This window comes from Zalophus californianus, chromosome 8, assembly GCF_009762305.2.
Source record: "Zalophus californianus isolate mZalCal1 chromosome 8, mZalCal1.pri.v2, whole genome shotgun sequence".
NCBI lineage: Eukaryota > Metazoa > Chordata > Mammalia > Carnivora > Otariidae > Zalophus > Zalophus californianus.
This window is the reverse complement of record NC_045602.1, coordinates 35,085,801-35,106,930: the sequence shown is the minus strand read 5'-3', so window position 1 is coordinate 35,106,930 and position 21,130 is coordinate 35,085,801. Positions and strand designations below refer to the sequence as shown.

The window sequence follows — 21,130 nt, the reverse complement described above, 5'->3', positions numbered from 1 at the left end:
CTGGGATCATGACCTGAGCTGAAGGCAGTTGCTTAACTGACTGAGCCACCCAGGTGCCCTGTGTTTCTATTTTTAATTAAAGAACATCTTTAAATTGAACTAAAGGAACACTACTGGAACTTAAAGTGGTAGGCCTGGCTCTTCCAGGCTCAATGTCCAAATTTTTCAAGTGTTTCTAGTTTACTTCCTCTCCGTTTCCCACCTCATTTATCTCAAAGGTCAGAGGCCTGGCAAAGAAGGAGTAACCAACTACTTCCCATAAAACTCAGGTAAGTAAAAACCAGTTCTGAGAAACTGCAAAATTTACATCCTGGTGTCCGAAGTTTAGGTCACAATGTATTTCTTTTGCACAAAACCCAAGAGCTTATATTACTGGGGTGAAACCACTAACAACCCTCTGTACTGAAAAGCTCTCAGCAGAAGACCCCACATTTTCTTATTTGCTCCCCAACTCCCAGGTTGCTGCAGAAGCCTGGCCAATGGGTCCATACTCCGACTGAGTGACAGCGGGGCGCTTTACCAGGTGACCTAGGGAGGGGAGGAAAGAAATAAGACTCTGTGCAAGTTAGGTAAAAGAAGAGAAGCCTTCCCATCCAAGGACCAACTGTAGGCCCCTCAACTCTAGCTCTCCCCGCCCCTCCCGCCCCAGACCCCGCCCCGGGCCCCGCCCAAGGTCCGCCCCACTTGATCCTGGCGAGTCCCTCAGCCTCCGGCCTGGTTCGCGGGGCGCTTGCGCATTTCTTAAGGCGTCTCAGCACTGCCCGAATCAAAATGTGTGTGTGGGGGGGGGGGGGCGGGAATTTCGTGCTTTCTACAGACCCCGCTACGGCGGCTTTCTGCGCTCTGCTAGAGCTGTCTTTTGCCTTCTTGGTCCTGACACTCCGGCTTCTTGTTCCCTGATATGGCTGAGGAGGGCATGTTATAAATTAGGCGATCTCTGGGCAGCCCGTCTCCTGGCGCAGGGTCCTTGGGCTGAGGCTTAAAGCGACGGCAGGGAAGGCAGGGTCCTTTTCTGGGGCAGTCGCGCAGGTAGCGGCTGCGGGAAGCCGGACACCGGGCGTCATGTATTACAAGTTTAGTGGCTTCACGCAGAAGTTGACTGGAACATGGGCTTCCGACGCCTATAGCCCGCAGGTACCGGTAGCGGCGGGCCGTCTCGGACAGAAGTGGCCGCTCGAGCCTCTGCGCCTGGCAGTCGTGAGGCCGGAGCCGGGCGGGATTTCTGCCTGCGATTGGGTTTGGCTCGCCCCGCACCTCCCGGCCCCTCTCCGCATCTGCTTGCAGCGGCCGTTGAGGCTGCTCATTCTGTAGCTGCTTCCCTGGTGGGGCTGGTCCGGCGCGGAAGTTGGGCCTGGCATTCAGCTGGGGTCAAGGTGACCTCTGAGGTCGTTGCTTCTGGGTCGGGGGGTGGCTTGTGGGGTCGGCGTGGCTCAGAATGCGACCTGCCAAAAGTCTGAAGTTCGGCTTTGTCCTTTTTAAGGAGGTTCCGCTCTTGGTCTCCTCAGTGCTCCATTGGTACCTCCCTGCGTAGCCTAAAAGCCGCATCAAGGCACGAGGTTGGAGAACTGGGATGACAGCACCGAGGGAAGCCGTAGGGGCCGGAGAGGCTGTATGATCAGAATTGGGGGACTTGATGGGTTCTTTCAAATGTCCAGGTGAATCTGGGCAGTTACGTGCAACGACCTTACGCTTCTCAGCTGTAACATGGTTGGCTGCAGCCATTTGAGTCTAAAAAGTATTCTGATTTCACTCATTTTGCTGGTTGGTAGTTTCAGCCTCAGTTGTAGACTCTTCATCAGAGCTAATGTCCTGGCTTTGCCACTTTATTTTTATGACCTTTATCAGGTTACTTAATTTATTGTGAGCTTAGTTTCATCTAGGGCAGCTTTAGTACAGGTTAAATGAAGTGTGTGTCACGTCATTAGTAGTCTTTGGCAGATGGTTGGTACTGGATAAGTGGTAGCTATTCTCCAGAAGTTGAGTGTGAGATACCATCATGTTCGTTCGTTTTCCTCATAGAGAAGTGTGGGAAATATTTGCAACTGAAATACGCAGTTGGAAAACTGGAATCGAATAGTAAGGATCTCAGGTGGGGTGTAAAGGATGCTCTATTGTTACCTCCTTTTTCTGGGGGATGCAGCAACTTGCCCAAGTGGAGATGATGCTTTAAGAGATTTCAGGGTCACCTGGGTGGCTTAGTAGGTTTAAGTGTCTGACTTAAGTTTAGGTCATGATCTCTGGGTCCTGGGATCGAGTCCCCGGTCGGGCTCCCTGCTCAGCGGGGAGTCTTTTGTCTCTCACTCTGCCCACCCCACCCTCCCTGCTCATGCACTTTCTCTCTTTCTCAAATAAATAAAATCTTTTTAAAAAAGTGATTTCAGTCTAAGATTAGATGTGCTGTTAATATATTTTTTAAAGATTTTATTTATTTATTTATTTGACAGAGACACAGCAAGAGAGGGAACACAAGCAGGGGGAATGGTAGAGGGAGAAGCAGGCTTCCTGTGGAGCAGGGAGCCCGATGTGGGGCTCGATCCCATGATCCCGTGACCTGGGATCATGACCTGAGCCGAAGGCAGACGCTTAATGACTGAGCCACCCAGGCGCCCCTAGATGTGCTGTTAATATTAACTAAGATAAGGGCGTCTGGGTGGCTCAGTTGGTTGAGGGTCTGGGTTCAGCTCAGGTCATGATCCCAGGTCGCCCTGGAACCCTGCGTCGCTGGGCTCTCTGCTCAGTAGGGAGCCTGCTTCTCCCTCCCCCTCTGCCTTCCACTCCCCCTGCTTTTGCTCTCTCTTTGTGTCAAAAAAATAAATTAATTAAAAAAAATTAAGATAGGGCAAAAAGGGCAAGCTTTGGGGGTTCAGGAGGAAGGATCCAGGTTTATAAATGTTGAACTTGTGATGATGTCATGTCTGGTAGTAGCTAGATTTAGGAATATAGAGCTTAATAGGTCTCGGTGTCTTCAGCCTATAGTTGGTAGTAGAATCTGTGGTGGGGAGATCACGCAGGGAGCATATAGGGAAGAAAGGTGGGAATATGATTAGACTACAGAAACACGAAGGGGAGGGTAGAGGAGGAACTTTTTTTTTCTTCTTTTAAAGATTTTATTTATTTGACAGAGCGAGAGCAGGAACACAAGCAGGGGGAGTGGGAGAGGGAGAAGCAGGCTTCCCGCTGAGCAGGGAGGCTGATGTGGGGCTCGATCCCAGGACCCTGAGATCATGACCTGAGCCGAAGGCAGACGCTTAATGACTGAGCCACCCAGGCGCCTGGAGGAGGAACATTGATCAAAAGAACAAACCAGGATTAGAAGGGAAACCAGTGTGGTGTCACTGAAGCCAAATTGGTAATGAAGTCTAAAGAAGGAGTTGTCAACAACAGTGATTTATTTCTTTTGCGGATTACAGGGGAATAGACATTTCTATCATTTGCTTCTATAGAAGAAGTGTATTTTTCAGTGCACTGATCTTAAATGTTGCAGTTTAATGAGTTTTGACAAGTGCATACACTGTAACCCATACCCCTGTTAACATATCGACATTCCGTCACCCCTAGGAAGTTCCCTTCCCTATCCATGTCCACCTTCCTGTTGTGACTATTATAAATTAATAGTTTTGCTGTTTTTGTATTTCACGTAAATGGAACCACACAGAACTCTCTTGTGTAGGGCCTATCCCCAATCAGTATTTTTGAAGTTCATTCATGTTGCATGTATTAGTAGCTAGCGCCTTTTATTGCTGTGTAGGATTTCATTGTGTGAATATATCACAATTGATTTGTTTGTGGTTGTAGATTTTTTTAATTTTTTATTTATTTGTCAGAGAGTGCACAAGCAGGAGGAGCGGCAGGCAGAGGGAGAAGCGGCCTCCCCACCGAGCGGGGAGCCTGATGTGGCGTTTGATCCCAGGACTCTGGGATCATGACCTGAGCCACCCAGGTGCCCGGTAGATTTAATAGAATTTTAGCATAATCTAGGTTTTGTTACTTAGCGAGGAAGTAAAATTTTAGACTAAAACATATGAAATTAAATTGGCTCTCAGAGCAGAGATTACCCTGAGATGCATGTGGTACAGGTAGGGCCTTCAGATTTCTAGTGCCTCTTAAATCACTGGGGAATCATTGAGTAGTAAGTTTAGCCGTGGTAGATGGAGATAGATCATGAAGGGTGTAGGATGGTAGGACTTAATTTTGTGAGAAACGGGAATTTACAAAGCATCTTGATGGAGAAAGTTGTGGTAGAGTCTTGTCCAGAGGTTGAAACAAGGGCATACTTCTTACCTTTAGTTTCATGGAGGGTTTATGATGGAGGAGCAAGTATCATGACAAGAGCTATGCCTGAAAAGATAATACGACTGGGAGAGACCAGTACCAGGGATGCCTGTTAAACCCATAAAATAGTTCAGCGTCTTCTGAGTGGGAAAGGAGAGAGGTCTGGGGGATAAGGATTTAGCAACCGATGCCGGAGACGGGGGATGAGAAAGGAGGACTCCAGGATGAGTCGGTAATGAGAGGATGGTGGTGCTTCCGTTATAAACAGGGAGCTCCTGAATAGGTTTGTGAGAAACTGCGTGAATTTTGGACGTGTGGAGTGTGTTGTGTCCTGGAAACATGGAGGTGGTGATATCTTGCTGGCAGGTAGAACTTGAGTTGCTGCAGATTGACACTTTTTTCTAGCCCTAAATCAGAGTGAATTCAGATCAGAGCACTGGAAAATTCTATCATTTAAAAATTAAAAAAAAAATCGTGTAATTCTCTTATTTCTCCACTCTCCTTCTTCTCAAACCTAAAAGGTAGAAGAAAAGGGAAACTTGGGCCAGTCAACTTCGAGGGGAAAAAAATCAAGTTGACTTTTCTCTTTAAAAATTTGGAGCAACTAGGGGCACTTGGCTGGCTCATTTGGTGGAGCATGAGACTCTCCGATCTTGAGGTTGTGAGTTTGAGCCCTGCATTGGGTGTAGAGATTACTTAAAAATAAAATCTTAAAATTTTCTGGAGCAACTAAAGTAGACTAGGAGGAACTCAGCTGCTGAATGTGGTTGCTGTTGAATGGCTCTTAATTGTAGAGGTAGTGATTGTGTAAATAGCTAAGAGATTTGGTATTAAAAAGCAAAACCTGTGATTTCCACTTGGTCTGCAGTCCACTATTTTAAGAACAGTATTCACTAGTTTTCTCATTTGTGGGAGGTGTGGGAGGCTCTGCCATCAACTGCTGATTTGATTTACGTGACTTTAGCTCTGAAATATTTAAGTCTACATTGTGGTGAAGCTATAGCTTATTTATACATTCAACAGATATTTACTGAATGTGCTCTTTGCTTTTTTAAGTCTTGGGAAGTAAGAGCAGTGAAGAAAACATGCCAAAATCCTGCCTTTGTGAGGCTTCCATTGCAGTAGGGGGAGACAAAGTAAACAAAGTTAAATTTCGGTGTGTTAGGTGCTTATAAGTGCTGTGGAGAAAAAAGCCCAGGAACGGGTGATAGGTTGTTAGCAGGGTAAGGGGGAGGACATGCAGTTTAAAGGGTGGTAAGAGAATGTCTTGCTGAGAAGGTGACACATGGGCAAAGACCTGAAGGAGTGAGGGTGCCAGTCATGTGGATACCCAGAGAAGAGCATTCTAGGTAGAGGGAACAGTGCCTGGTGCCTGGGAGGTTTAAGGGGCTTGTCTAGGGGACTGGGGGTAGAGTAAGGGGATGATGTAAGTGGTAGGGTGGTGGGGTTTGAGGGGTGCCTCTCATGGCCCTGGAAATCATTGTAAGTGATTTGCTCAGTGTGAGGAGGCTTTTGGAGAGGTTTGAGCTGAGTAGTGACATCTACAATCACTGGTTGCTGCATTAAGAGTAGACTGCAGGGCAACCAGTGTGGAAATGGAAGGAGGGTGATCAGTTGGGAGGCTGTTATAAAAATCCAGGGGTTTGGACCAGAGTGTGGATTGGTGGAGATGGGTGAGAAGTGGTCAGATGCTGAGTGTATTTTGAAAGTAGAGTGAAAAGGATTTGCAGTGTGTAAGCGGTATTAAAAATGATTCTGGGCGCCTGGGTGGCTCAGTCCGTTAAGCATCTGACTCTAGATTGTGGCTCAGGTAATGATCTCAGGGTTATGAGATTGAGCTGTATAGGGCTGTATAGGGCTTCGCATTCAGTGAGGAGTCTGCTGAGATCCTCTCCCTCTGTCTCCTCCTCCCCCACTCACTTGCTCGCTCTCTCTCAAATAAATAAAATCTTAAAAAAAAAAGATTCCAAGGATCTTGGCCTGAAAACCTGGAAGGATGCTATTGTCAGTTATTGAGATGGGGAGGCCCGTAATTCTACATTGGGACAACCGCAACCCTGGAAGAGGCATAGGTGAAGGGATTTGCTTTAGATACCTTCCTGTAAATACAGCTTCCTGGTCAAGTCCGTTCTTGAGAATCCTAGTGTCAGTCCTGTCTAGCTGCCTTGAAACATTGGAAGCACTGACTGCTTTTAAATTCTTAAGAAATTTAATGAGAGATAGGTGAATATCCATTCCTTTTACCTGTGGGGCCAGGACAGCTGAATTATTGATTGTATGGTATAATAAAAGTGTGTGGGTTTGAATCCCATCTATCTTTTGGAATCTCTGAGCTTTGTTTTAATCGTCTGTAACATGGGGGGCGCCTGGGTGGGTCAGTTGGTTAAGCGTCTGCCTTCATCTCAGGTCATGATCCCAGAGTCCCAGGATCGAATCCTGCATCGGGCTCCCCACTTAGCAGGGAGTCTGCTTCTCCTTCTGACCTCCCCCCCCCATGCTTGCGTGCATGCTTGCTCGCGCTCTCTCTCTCTTTCTCTTTCTCTCAAATAAAATCTGAAAAAAAAAATCATCTGTAACGGGACGATAATACCTCATTTACAGGGTTAATGTGAAGAGTAAATTTATTATGAAGATTATGTAGGCTCCTGAAAAGAGGTGCTTATAAATGAAAACAGAATGTAGAATTTTATTTTTTAAAAGAATTTTATCCATTTATTTGACAGCATAAGCACGGGGAGTGGCAGGCAGAGGGAGAAGCAGGCTCCCCACTGAGCAGGGACTTGGGGCTTGATCCAGGACCCTGGGATCATGACCTGAACCCAAGGCAGAGGCTTAACCGACTGAGCCACCCAGGCGCCCCTAGAATGTAGAATTTTATACTGCAACTGTAAAGATGTTAAAATACGCCTATAAAAAAAGATTGGAGGAGAATATACAACTTATAATAGTTAATGGGATAAGATACTGGGATTATTGGTAACTTTAAAATTCCATATTACAAACTTTTACAGTATTATAAATGGAAATACGGAGTTAATTAAAACCATTAAGATGGTTGATACTCTTTCGGATGATACTGTTCAAAAACTTTGCTGTAGTTTTGAATCACTTGATGGGTGTACAAACACTGAGCGATTAGGTATAATCCTTTCTAAAAATGCTCTCACATTAGTCCTGTCAAAACAAGAATTTAACTTCAAACCATTTTCGGAGCTGCTTGGTAGAAAGTTTTTAAATTTTTGCATTCAAGGGGAAATGATCCTTATAGGAGAAAATACAAAGCTCACAGAATAAAGGAGCCTGTTAAATTCTTTAGTTCAAAGAGAGATACTTTCTAACATTCTTATCTCAGTAGTTAGGGCCTCTCTTCCCATCTCTAACTCCTCCTGAACCTGAGTGTATTATATACTAAATTCAGACAAGCAACTTATAAAACATTCTCTTTAAATCAGTTGTTGCCTTGGGGCGCCTGGGTGGCTCAGTTGTTAAGCGTCTGCCTTCGGCTCAGGTCGTGATCCCAGGGTCCTGGGATCGAGCCCTGCATTGGGCTCCCTGCTCCACAGGAAGCCTGCTTCTCCCTCTCCTACTCCCCCTGTTTGTGTTCCTTCTCTCACTATGTCTCTGTCAAATAAATAAAATCTTAAAAAAAAAAAACCTCAATTGTTGCCTTTAAGCAATAGTTGAGAGGGGGAGTGGGGGCGGGTAGCAGAATACTTAAAAACCCAAGGCTGTGGACTTTAGAGGGGCCTGAGTTTCGACGCTAGACACCATCCTTTTTGCTACATGATCTTAGGTAAGTTGCCCTCTCTGATCTAGTTTTCTCCTCTATAAAATGGGAATAGTAACATCTTGGTAGGGTTGCTGGCAGAATTAAATGAGATGATGTGTGTGAAATGCTTGACAGGATGCTGGGCATATAACAAAGGCTGAGCACATAATTAGTGGCTGTTATTCCATAACATTAATATCCATAATGGCAGGCATTATATCTGTCTTATTCATCGTGTATTTTCAGTATAGAGTAAGGGCTCAGTCATATATGCTGAATGAGTGAATGCAGTGCAGAAAAAAGTCCACGGTTCATTCCCATTTGTGGGATTGTGTCAAAGAAATAGAAACAAAGTTTACTTTTTTGGGGGTTAATTGAAGTATAGTTGATTTACAATATTAGTTTCAGGTGTACAACATAGTGATATATACATTACAAAATGCCCACCACATAAGTGTACTTATCATCTGTCACCTCACAGCATTATTGACTGTATTCTGTATGGTGTACTTTTTATTCTCCTGACTTCCTTTACTCCTGGAAGTTTGTACCTTTTAATTTCCTTCACCTCTCCCCTCATCCTCCCACCCACTCCCCTCTGGCAACCACCAGTTCTCTGTATTTATGGGTCTATTTCAATTTTTTTGTTTTATATTTTAGATCCCACACATAAGTGAAATATTAATGGTATTTTTTTTTTCTCTCTGACTTATTTCACTTAGCATAATACCTTCTAGGTCCATCCAAGTTGTTGCCAGTGGCAAAATCTTATTTTCATGGCTGAGTATTACTCCACTGTGTGTGTATATATGTACCACATCTTCTTTATCCATTCATCTTTTTTTTTTTTTTTTAAGATTTTACCTACTTATTAGAGATACAGCGAGAGAGGGAACACAAGCAGGGGGAGTGGGAGAGGGAGAAGCAGGTTTCCCGCCGAGCAGAGAGCCCGATGTGGCTTATGTTGCTTCCCTATCTTGGCTGTTGTAAATAATGCTGCAGTAAACATAGGGGTGCACATATCTTTTTGAATTGATATTTTTGCTTTTTTTTAAATATTTATTCATAAGAGACAGAGGCAGAGGGAGAATCAGGCTCCCCAAGGAACAGGGCCTGATGCAGGACTCGATCCCAGGACCCTGGGATTATGACCTGAGCCGAAGGCAGACGCTTAACCATCTAAGTCACCCAGGCGCCCCCTATATTTTTGTTTTCTTTGGGTAAATACCCAGAAGCAGAATTACTGGTTTGTATGGTATTTGTATTTTTAATTTTTTGAGGAACCTCCATACTGTTTTCCATAATGGCTGCACCAATTTATATTCCCATGAACAGTGCATGTGTGTTGCCTTTTTTTTGTATCCTCTACACACTTGTTACTTCTTGACTTTTTGATACTAGCCATTCTCATTGTGGTTTGGATTTGCATTTCCCTGATACTTAGTGATGTTGAACATCTTTTCATGTGTCTGTTGGCCAGACACATCTTTGGAAAATGTGTGTTCAGGTCCTCTGTACATTTTTTTTTTTGGTATTGAGTTGTATAAGTTCTTTATATATGTATATTAACCCCTTGTTGGTTATATCATTTGCACATAATCTTCTCCCATTCAGTAGGTTGCCTTTTTGTTTTGTTGTTTTCCTTCACTGTGCAAAAGATTTTTAGTTTGATGTAGTCCCAGTTGTTTATTTCTGCTTTTGTTTCCCTTACCTGAAGAGACCGATTCAGAAAAATGTTGATAAGGCTGATGTCTAAGAGACTCTGTATGTTTTCTTTTTAGGAGTTTATGATTTCAGGTCTTACATTTGGGTTTTTAATCCATTTGAATTTTTTGTGGGATTTGTTTTGTTTTTTTGGGGGGGGGTTCAAATGATCCTTTACTGAAGTATTTTCCTTTGTAGTTCTTAACTAGCTGGGTATTCCACTGCACCACTATTGATGTCATCTATGATGTCATGAGGGTGGTGGCCGTCAACATTTGCAGCCCAAAGACTGGGCGGTCCTCATGATCTCTTCAGTGGTTCCAGAGGGTTCTGTGGCTAAAGATTGGTGCCACATCTGTCAGGCAATGTTGACAATCTCACCAAAAGTGATACTTCCACTGTGCTTAATGTTTTTTTTTTTTTTGCTTCTTTTTGTCTCTTGGCTGTTCCTTAAGGGCTTTGATAATCAGGGCAGAGGCAGAAGGTGGCATTTCATTCTGGCCCTAATTTGAGTGGTCACTTTCACTATAATCCTCAGACCCTTCCAGTCACCAGTTGCCTTGGTGATGTCATCACCAACCTTTTTTGGAGACAGACCCAGGGGGCCAGTCTTCGAGGCCAGGGGGACGTGGCACCAACTTCCCCACTGGTGCTCCTCAGGTATACAGTACAGCTTTGATCTTGTTAGGGTCGAACTTAGGTGGCATGGCGGAGGTGGCTGGTGTTGGATGAACCCTGATTCGGGACGATGGAAGACCATTGCACCTTCGTCTCCTAGTCCAAAGCCAAAAGCTCTCTCTCTCTCTCTTTTTTTTTTTTTAATTTTTAAAAGTAATTTCTATACCCAACATGCGGCTTGAACTCACAGCCCTGAGATCAGGAGTCACATGCTCTGGGGCGCCTGGGTGGCTCAGTCGTTAAGTGTCTGCCTTCAGCTCAGGTCATGATCCCAGGGTCCTGGGATCGAGCCCTGCGTCGGGCTCCCTGCTCTGAGGGTTGCCTGCTTCTTCTCCCACTCTCCCTGCTTGTGTTCCCTTGCTCACTGTGTGTCTCTCTGTCTGTCAAAGAAACAAATAAAATCTTAAAAAAAAAAAAAAAGTCACATGCTCTGCTGACTGAGCCAGCCAGGTGCCCCAAGGTAATTAATTTATTTAGAGAGAAAGCAGTGGGTGGGAGGGGAGGGAGAGAGAATCTGTAGCAGACTCCACACTGAATGTGGAGCCTGATGTGGGGCTGGATCCCACGACCGCAAGATCCTGACCTGAGCCAAAACCAAGAGTTGGACACTCAAGCGACTGAGCCACCCAGGCACCCCCAGTTTCATTCTTTTGCATGTAGCTGTCCAGTTTTACCAGCACCATTTATTGAAGAGACTGTCTTTTCCCCATTGTGTATTTTTGTTTCCTTTGTTGTAGATTGACCATATAAAGAGTGATTTTATTTCTGGGCTCTCTATTCCATTGATCTCTATTTTTGTGCTAGTACCATACTGTTTTGATTATTATAGCTTTTGGTATATCTTGAAGCCTGTGATTGTGATGCTTCAGCTTTTTTCTTCTTTTTCAAGAAGAAAAAGATGCTTTGGCTATTTGGGATCTTTGTGGTTCCATACAAATTTTAGGATTATTTTTTTCTTATTCTGTGAAAAATGCTATTGGTATTTTGATAGGGATTGTATTGAATCTGTAGGCTGCTTTGGGTAGTATGGGCATTTTAACAGTATTGATTCTTCCATTCTTCCAGTTAATGAGCATGGTATATCTTTCGATTTATTTGTGTCTTCAGTTTCTTTCATCATTGTCATAATAGTTTTCAGAGTACAGGTCTTTCACCTCCTTGGTTAAATTTTTTCCTTAGGTATTTCATTCTTTTTGATGTAGCTGTAAATGGGATTGTTTTCTTAATTTCTCTTTCTGCTGCTTCACTATTAGCGTATCGAAATGCAGATTTCTGTATATTTTGTATCCTGTGACTTTATTGAATTCATGTATTCTAATATTTTTTTGGTGGAGTCTTTAGTGTTTTTTTATATGTAGTATCATGTCAACTGGAAATAGTGAAAGTTTTACTTCTTTCTTACCACTTAGGATGCCTTTTATTTCTTTTTCTTGTCTGATTGCTGTGGCTAGGACTTCCAGTACTGTGTTGAATAAAAGTGGGGAGAAGGGACATCCTTGTTTTGTTCCTGACCTTAGAGAAAAAGAGCTTTCACTTTTCACCATTATGATGTTAGCTAGTGGATTTATCATATATGGTCTTTATTATATTGAGCTATGTTTCCTCTAAACCCACTTTATTGAGAGTTTTTATCATAAATGGATGTTGGATTTTGTCAGATGTTTATTCTGCATCTGTTGAGGTGATCATGTGATTTTTATCCTTCATTTTGTTAATGTTGTGTATCATGTTGATAGATTTCTGGATATTGAACCATTCTTGTATCCCGGAATAAGTCCCACTTGATCATGATGAATGATCTTTTTAATGTATTGTTGAATTCAGTTTGCTAAATTTTGTTGAGTATTTTTTTGCATCTGTATTCATCAGAGGTATTGGCCTGTAATTTTCTTTTTTGTATTGTATTTGGTTTTGGTATCAGGGTAATGCTGGCCTCGTAGAATGAATTTGGAAGAATTTCTTCCTCTTCTATTTTTTGGAATCGTTTGAGAATGACAGGTATTAACTCTTCTTTAAATGTTTGATAGGTTTTACTTGTGAAGTCACGTAGTCCTGGACTTTTGTTCATTGGGAATTTTTTGATTACAAGATTCGCTTTCTCTACTAGTAATTGGTCTGCTCAGATTTGCTATTTCTTTCTGATTCAGTCTTTGAAGATTGTATGTTTCTAGAAATTTATCCATTTCTTCTATGTTGTCCAACTTGTTGGCATACAAGCTCTCTTTCATTTGTGATTTTGTTTGAGCTCTTTTTTTCTTAATAAGTTTGCTAAAGGTTTATCAATTTTGTTTATCTTTTTGAAGAACCAATTCTTAGTTTCATTGGGTTTTTTTTTTTTTAGTCTCCATTTAATTTATTTCTACTATAATCCTTACTGTTTCCTTCTTTCTTCTAACTTTGCTCTTCATTCTTTTTCTAATTCTTTTAGGTGTAAAGTCAGGTTGTTGAGATTGTTCTTGTTTCTTGAGGTATGCCTGTATTACTATAAACTTCCTCTGCTTTTGTTGCATCCCCAAAATTTTGAACCATTGTTTCCATTTTCATTTCTCCGTGTATCTTTAAAATTTCCTCTTTGATTTCTTCCTTGATCCATGGATTGTTTAGGAGCATGTTGTTTAACCTCAATGTGTTTTGTGTTTTTTTCTAGTTTTTTTCCTGTAATTGATTTCTAGGTTCATACTGCTGTGAATGGAGAAGGTGCTCCATCTTCTTAAATTTATTGAGACTTGTTTTGTGGCCTAACATGTAATCTGTCCTGGAGAATGTTCCAGGTGCACTTGAAAAGTATGTATATTCTGCCGCTTATGGATGGAATGTTCTGTATATATCTGCTAGGTCTATCTGGTCTAATGTTATTTAAAGCCACTGTTACCTTATTGATTTTATGTCTGGATTTTCTATCCATTGATGTAAGTGGGCTGTTAAAGCCTCCTACTGTTATTGTATTACTGTCAGTTTCTCCCTTTGTGTCTGTTAATATTTGATTTGTATATTTAGGTGCTATGTTGGGTGCATAGATATTTATAATTGTTGTATCCTCTTGTTGGATTATTCCCTTTATATAATGCCCTTCTTTGTCTCTTGTTACAGTCTTTGTTTCAAAGACTACTTTGTCTGATAGAAGTTTTACTATCCCAGCTTTCTTTTTGCTTTCATTTGTATGGAATATTTTTTTTTACATCCCTTCACTTTCAGTCTATACGTGTCTTTAGGTGTGAAGAGAGCCTCTTACAGGCAACATATAGATGGCCCTTGTTTTTTATTCATTGAGTCACCCTTGTCTTTTTTTTAAGATTTTTAATTTTTATTTATTTGTCAGAGCAAGAGTGCACACACGGGGAGTGGCAGGCAGAGGGAGAAGCAGGCTTCCCATTGAGCAAGGAGTCTGATGTGGGACTGATCCCATGACCCTAGGATCATGACCTGAGCCGAAGGCAGATGCCCAAGCGACTGAGCCACCCAAGCATCCCTGAATCACCCTTGTCTTTTGATTGGAGCATTTAGACCATTTACTTTTTTTTTTTAAGTAGGCTCCACTCATGACCCTGAGATCAAGAGTCAGACACTTAACTGACTAAACCACTCAAGCGTCCCATTTTTTTTTAGATCATTTACATTTAAAGTAATAATTTACAGGTGCCATTTTGTTGATTGTTTTCTGGTGGTTTTTGTTGTTTTTCTCTTTTTTTCTACTGGCTCTCTTCTCTTGTAATTGGTGACTTTATTGTTTTACTTGGATTCCTTTTTATTTTTTTGTGGATTTATTATACGTTTTTGGCTTCTGGTTAGCTTAAGGTTCATATATAACATCATAAGTATATAGCAGTCTATATTAAGCTGATGGTTGCTTAAGTTCGAACACATTCTAAAATCATTACATATTAACCCCTCCCCCATGTATGTATATGTATATGATGTGATATTTTACATCTTTATTTTGTGAATCTCAACAAATTTTATAGATGTAATTGATTTTACTCATCTTCTAATTTTCATACTAGTTTTATAAGTGATTGATTTACTACCTTTATTATACATTTGCTTTTACCAGTGAAGTTTTTTTGTTTCGTAATTTTCTTCCAGTCATGGCCTTTTCTTTTCCGCTTAAAGTCCCTTTAACATTTCTTCTAAGTCTGGTTAAGTGGTGATGAACTCCTTTAACTTTTGTTTGTTTGGGGAAACTACTATTTGTCCTTCAGTTCTGAATGATAATCTTGTCAGGTAGAGCATTCTTGGTTGTAGGTTTCTTCCTTTCAGTGCTTTGAATATGTTGTGCCACTGTCTTCTGCACAGTTTCTGCTGGAAAACCCATAGCCTCGTGGGGTTTTCCTTGTACATAACTAGTTCCTTATCTCTTGCTGCTTTTAAGATTCTGTCTTTAATCCTTGTCATTTTCATTGTTGTGCGTCTTGGTATGGACCTTCTTGGGTTCATCTTGTTTGGGTCTCTCTCTGCTTCCTGGACCTAGATGTCTGCTTTTCCCAGGTTAGGGAAATTTTCAGCTCTTATTTCTTCAAATAAATTTTCTGCCGCTTTCTCTCTTTTTCTCCTGGGACCCCTCTAATGTGAATATTAGTATGCTTGACATTGTCCTAGAGGGTCCCTTAACCTGTCGTCTTTGTTTTTGCTGTTCACCTTGGGTGCTTTCTATTCTGTCTTCCAGATTGCTAATCTATTCATAGGCATCTTCTAATCTGCTGTTGATTCTCTCTAGGGTGTTTTTCATTTCAGTTATTGTATTCTTCAACTCTGTTTGGTTCTTTTTTATGTTTTTTATCTCTGTTGAGTTCTCTTACACTTTTCTTTCAACTCCAGTGAGCATCTTTATGACCATCGCTTTGAACTCTTTATCAGGTCATTGCTTATTTCCATTTTATTTCTTTTTCTGAAGTTTTGTTCTTTTCTTCGGAGCATATTCCCTTTTCTCATTTTGTTTGTCTTTCTCTGTTTGTTTCTATGAATTAGGTGGAACAGCAACCTTCCCCAGTATTGAAGGAGTGGCCTTGTGTAGGAGTGTCCCCTCTGTAGACTGTATGTGTCTGCTGGCTTTGGCTGGCTAGAGCTGTAGTGGGCACAGGCTCAGGGCACATTCTTTGGGTCTGCCCTGTGGGATGGTGGGAGCTGGGGCAAGTTCAGGCCAGGTGGTCCAGGGGTGCTTGGGTCTAGCGCTCCCCTGGTGGGATGGCAAGAGCTGGGTCAGGCTCAGGCTGGGTTGTCCTCAGGCTCTCCACCCTGGGACATCATAGTGGGATGGCTAGAGCTGGGGCAGGATGTGCTGGCATGCTCTGCATAGGAAGTGCCCTGGATGGCTGCTGAAGCAGATGCGGGCCAGCGGTGTTGCAGGGTGTTTTGTGCCCAGGCCACCTTGGTGAGATAGCAAGGGCTGTAGTTGGCGCAGGCTGGGGTGTCCTGGTTTGTGCTGTGCTCAGGCAGCCATGGTGGGATGGTTGGAGCTGAGGCAGGTACATGTGGTGGAGAACACCTTTGGGGGACAGCTGGAGCTGGTGTGGGTTAGGGGCCCGAGTCTGCAGGCTGGCTAGCATGCCTGCTCCGATCTGCACTATCAAGGCAGTGGGGGAATGTAAACAGTGGTTCTCCCACTATTTAGCAGTTGCTGTAGCATTAGTATACGGTGCTTCCTTCACTTAACAGTCTGTTTGCCTTTTATTTTATTTTACTTTATTTTTTTAAGATCTTATTTACTTGAGACAGAGAGAGAGAGAGAGCACGAGGGGGAGGGTCAGGGGGAGAAGCAGACTCCCCACTGAGCAGGAAGCCCTGACGAGGGACTCGATCCTGGGACTCCAGGATTATGACCAGAACCAAAGGCAGTCACTTAACTGACTGAGCTACTGGGTGCCCTCTATTTGCTTTTTAAACCGCTGTTTTTTTTTTTTGCCCTGCCCCCAGGTTGGGTGAATCTGTGTGTGGGCCTGTCAGTGCTATCCCTCGCTACTGCAGTTCCTAGCAACAGGTGGGGTTCGTGTTGTTACCATGTCTCTGTCTCCTGCCATTCTCTGTGTGGTCCCTTTATCCTTTGCTATTCAGAAGCTGTTCAGTCAGCCTTCAGTTCTTCAGGAGGAATTGCTGTGTGTAGGTGTAGATTTGGTGTGTTCTTGGAGGAAGTGAGTTAGTCTCTGTGCTGCCATCTTGGACTGAAACCAAGTTTGCTTTAATGTGTTTTTGTTGCCCTGTTGATCTTAATGCTTCCCTGGTGGGAGTATCGTTGAGGCTTTCAATATATGATCTTTAGAGTGGGTCTTGTCAGTTATATGTAAGTTTTATTTCTTTGAAGAGATGAAGGACCAGGGGTCCGACAACTCTGTTAATTTGAGCAAAGGATTTTCTTTTTCATCTGTAAAATGAAAGAAGCTGAGCTTGAATTCTACATCCTAACTTTAAATTTTATTTTTTGTAGTTAGAATTTAATATAAAAGGATGCGATTTGTAACTTAGCTCATATCTTAATCTGCGGGTTATTTTGGAGAATGATCTCTATACCTGCCACTGTGGGTTTACTCCATCAGATAGAAAACCAGACTTCCCCTTAGGTTCTTCTTTTTTGTTTTAATAGCTTTATTGAGATACAATTCACATACCATACATTCACTCATTTAAAGTGTATAACTCAGTGGTTTTTCAGTGTATTGATATTGTGCAACCATTACCACCTTAATTTTTGAGCATTTTCGTTGCCTCCAGAAGAAACATATACCCTGCAGTTATCATCCCCCTGTTGCTCACCTCACAGCCCTAGGCAGCTGCTGATCTACTTTCTGTCTGTGTAGATTTTCTTACTCTGGACTTGCATATGAATGGGGTCCTATTAAGATGTGGTCTTTTTGACTAGCTTCCTTTACTTGGCATGTTTTTAAGGGTTATCCTTGTTGTAGCCTGTGATAGTACTTCATTTTTCTCCCCCTTAGGTTCTTTTTAAGCTTGTGTGTTTGTCCTTATATCCATGTGGCCCAGGGAGCTGCTAATCGCAAACCTGTGTTAACTCCCAATGTCATTCAGTTTATATTATTGAGTGTGTGCTGTGTGCCTGTGGCAGGCCCGCTGCTTTAGACACGTAGTGTCTCATGCGGTCTTTTCAGGGGTAGATCCCCGTACTTTTATATTAATGTCACAGATGAGAACACTGAGTTTCCTTTATTTTTACCATATCTGTTTTACTTACAGCTTTGTTAATGCTGGAAGGTTTAATCACTCTAATTGTTTTGTTTTGTTTTCTGGTCCTGAAAGACAAGTCTCTTACCATTACGGGCTCTTCCAGATTGAGATATTTCTTTACTGTGTGTCTGGACAGTTTCTGATGTCTACTCTGGAGTTAGAGATAACATGTTAGTACATCAGCTCACCCAGAGGAGAAAAGGGACAGCCAGGTCTCTTTGGAAATCTAACCAAAAGTTCATATAGATTATAAATGTTTTACTGATTTGATAGGAAGATAGACATAATAATTATTTCTGGAAGCCCAGATTGGGCTTTTGTGGTTGGTTGTTTGCTTCCCTTCTTCCCCTGATCCCCATCTTAATGTCAGGGAATTCTTCTTGATGGGGTTTGCTGTGGGAAAGTGGACTAACGTATTTTGTTGAAAGTTTAAGGACTTTAAATCTTAAAATTAAAGGCCTTGTAATGCAGACTTGGAGAGCCTTTCCTTCCTTCTGGTGTGGTTGAATTACTGCCTCCATGATTCCAGACAGCCTGCTTGTTGAAAGGTTGTTCATAAGCTCAGGCATGCTTTCAACTTGACATTTTCCTTTTTCCTACAGGGATTAAGGCCTGTGGTTTCCACAGAAGCACCGCCTATCATATTTGCCACACCAACTAAACTGAGTTCTGATTTTGCTGTATATGATTATGCTGGGAAAAACAAAGTTCCTGAGCTACAGAAGTTTTTCCAGGTGAGAGAAGACACTAGAACAGACACTAAAGAATAAGTTGTTATTTTGGCAATGAGTTTTCTTCTGGTTGTTTTTTGCTTGCTTGATATTAAAATTTACTGAGCTGGGGTGCCTGGGTGGCTCAGTCGTTAAGCGTCTGCCTTCGGCCCAGGTCATGGTCCCAGAGTCCTGGGATCGAGCCCCGCATCAGGCTCTCTGCTCAGTGGGAAGCCTGCTGCTCCCTCTCCCACTCCCCCTGCTTGTGTTCCCTCTCTCGCTGTGTCTCTGTCAAATAAATAAATAAAATCTTTAAAAAAAGAAAAATTCACTGAGCTGTTAGAAGTAGAGGAGGCTCTCTTGGGTTTGCTGATCAACAGAGAGAAGCCAGAATTGGATTTTAAAATAATATTAATGGTAATCTACATACAGATAATTGAGAGGTCAGTGACCCAGCTGCAGATCAGGTGCTGTGGGAGTGGCAGTGTCTGTTCCTGCTGTTGCTAGAAGGCAGCTTCCCCATCCTCAAAGATATGTGCAGATTCAGGACCAGCTTGGGGACTTCTGGTCAGTTTAATCCCTTTTTATCCGATAAGTAAGACTTAATTGGGCATTTGGGGTCTTCAGTTACTATGGGGGTGGGAGTTTGGAGACTGTGCAAAATAATGGATTCAGCATTTTATGGAGTCTCTCTTTTAAACAAGGGTTTAACAGCTTAATGGGCCTGTTAATTGATCTGGCGTGCTCAGACATCAGAAGTCAAACATTTCTTGTGCCTGCGGTCACTTAGCTGTGGCTTACCTTTGCCTTTAAAAGAAATCCACCCGTGCTGCTTTCCTAATTCAGCAATATATGATAAATTTCTTAGAAATGTGGAATCTGTTGCATGCGTGTTCGTGAGGCTCCGTTTTGGAGAATGGCTTTGGCCTTACAGGCTGTAGCTGCATTTACAAGAAAATGTATACTGCTATTTCTGTCCGCATTCTAACGGATTAGGGCTTTTTCCACTGCAGTGTGTTGATGGATTAGTTATAGAGACATTCGTTCTTTATTAGCCTAAACTATAAAATCTTTTTATTATTAACCATGTCCTTGGTAATTCTTGCTTTCCAGAAATCCGACGGTGTGCCTATCCACCTGAAACGAGGCCTGCCTGACCAAATGCTTTACCGGACCACCATGGCGCTGACGCTGGGGGGGACCATCTACTGCCTAATTGCTCTCTACATGGCTTCGCGGCCCAGAAACAAATGAATTAGGCTGCAGAGGACTGGTTTGCTTTTTGGCATAAACCCTTTGAATTTTCATTTTTCACTGCTCTGTAAACATTTTTCTTTTTTACTTGAATGGTTTACTTAAATTTTCCCAGAGAAATAGGAAGATACTAAGGCACTATTTTGGTTTGTTTATGAAATGCACATGGTCCATCAGAGCTCATTGGATAGTTAAAACCATTGTTTAAAGAGATGCTGCTGCTCTTTAGGCTCCTGATTTCCCTGGAGGTTCTGGAGGAAGGTCGCACACAGACTCATTGACAACAGTCTGTGCTGAGGTCCTTGGGGACTCACAGTGGTGTTTTTGAGCATGGGGTGCAGAGGCCTTTCTGGATTTGGATGTGATTGAGGAAGGAAGGAAGAACCAAGGCCAGGAGCATGAAACGGGTTTGCGCTAGTAGACACCTTGGGGGTTTTTCCTTCTTGCAGTAAAATGTTAAGAAAAGTTATCTGCAGCCTGCCTCTGTTCATTGGACAGTTTATTTCCAAGGGCTACTTGCCTCCTCCCAGATCTTTAGTGAAATTTTAAGTGTAATTGTTATGTATTTATTCCACCTTGGGAGCAGAAAACACCTGTTTAGTGTTGCACTTTAGACCAGTGTTGTTTTATTAATGCCACTGTGACACAAAGTCTCCTTTACCTTTTCAAAATGTTTATGGCTTTAAATTACGATTTATTTTGATTGTGGAATAAATACATGAATGAAAAATCTCAGTTTTGAAGTCCTTTTGAATGCCCTTTCAGAATACCAGAGGCATCCTAAACCTGAGTCTCATTTCTTTCTTTTTAATTAGGCACTAGATAATCTTTACAAAATGGTTCCTCAAAGTCAAGTAATAGGCTAATGGCATATTGATAATTACCATATGGTTCCTTATAAGAAACCAGCTTGCCCCTTAGTGAAATGTGCCTGTAACACACAGTTCATTTAGACATTAATTTCCCGTGCTGTCATAATCGGTAGGCTTCACATACGCTATATGAATGCTGAGAAAAGGTGGGATTTTATTATATGTAAAGTGGTAGTCTGTATCTCACCATAGCAAGGAACGGTGACCTTTTACTGAGGATAAAATAAATACCCAGTAGCATCCTCACAGGCTAACAGGTCCTTACTTGTCTGTACAGATCTAAACTTCATTCTTCTCTGGTATTTCCTCCAAGTTTTGATTTTGAAAAACTTCAGACTACAGAAAGATTTTAAGAATGGTACAGTATACATCTGTATATCCTTCACTTAGCAATATATTGCCACCTTCGTGTTCTTTCTTGCTCTCTCACAAACGCAGGCACACATAATGAATGTATGTAAACACACATTTGTTCTTTGCTGTAGCAATCAAGATTAAGCTATGGAATTATGATAATTCAGCCATAAATACTTTAGGCAGTATCTTAAGAATAAGGACATTTTGCTTCGTAACCATAATACAGTTGTCACACTCAATTTAACATTGATAACAATACTACTTATTTAATATATATTCTATATTTAAATTTCCCCAGGCATCCCAATGATGTGTCCTTTATAATTGTGTTTTTTAAAATA

General features: G+C 42.1%; 1 protein-coding gene across 1 annotated transcript; it reads left to right on the top strand.

The window, feature by feature from the left end:
* The first annotated feature begins 977 nt into the window (after positions 1-977).
* LOC113938347 (cytochrome c oxidase subunit 7A-related protein, mitochondrial) lies at positions 978-20,291 on the top strand. The gene is made up of 3 exons (XM_027623776.2): positions 978-1,134; positions 18,199-18,330; positions 19,420-20,291. The coding sequence occupies exons 1-3, from the start codon at positions 1,063-1,065 to the stop codon at positions 19,558-19,560; spliced, it is 345 nt and encodes a 114-aa protein (XP_027479577.1). The 5' UTR covers positions 978-1,062; the 3' UTR covers positions 19,561-20,291.
* The last annotated feature ends 839 nt before the right edge of the window (positions 20,292-21,130 follow it).

Coding starts and splice junctions, on each gene's coding strand:
- LOC113938347 (XM_027623776.2), top strand. CDS start 1,063: ATGTATTACAAGTTTAGTGGCTTCACGCAGAAGTTGACTGGAACATGG. Junction 1,135..18,198: donor CCGACGCCTATAGCCCGCAG/GTACCGGTAGCG, acceptor TTTTTCCTACAG/GGATTAAGGCCTGTGGTTTC. Junction 18,331..19,419: donor AGCTACAGAAGTTTTTCCAG/GTGAGAGAAGAC, acceptor CTTGCTTTCCAG/AAATCCGACGGTGTGCCTAT.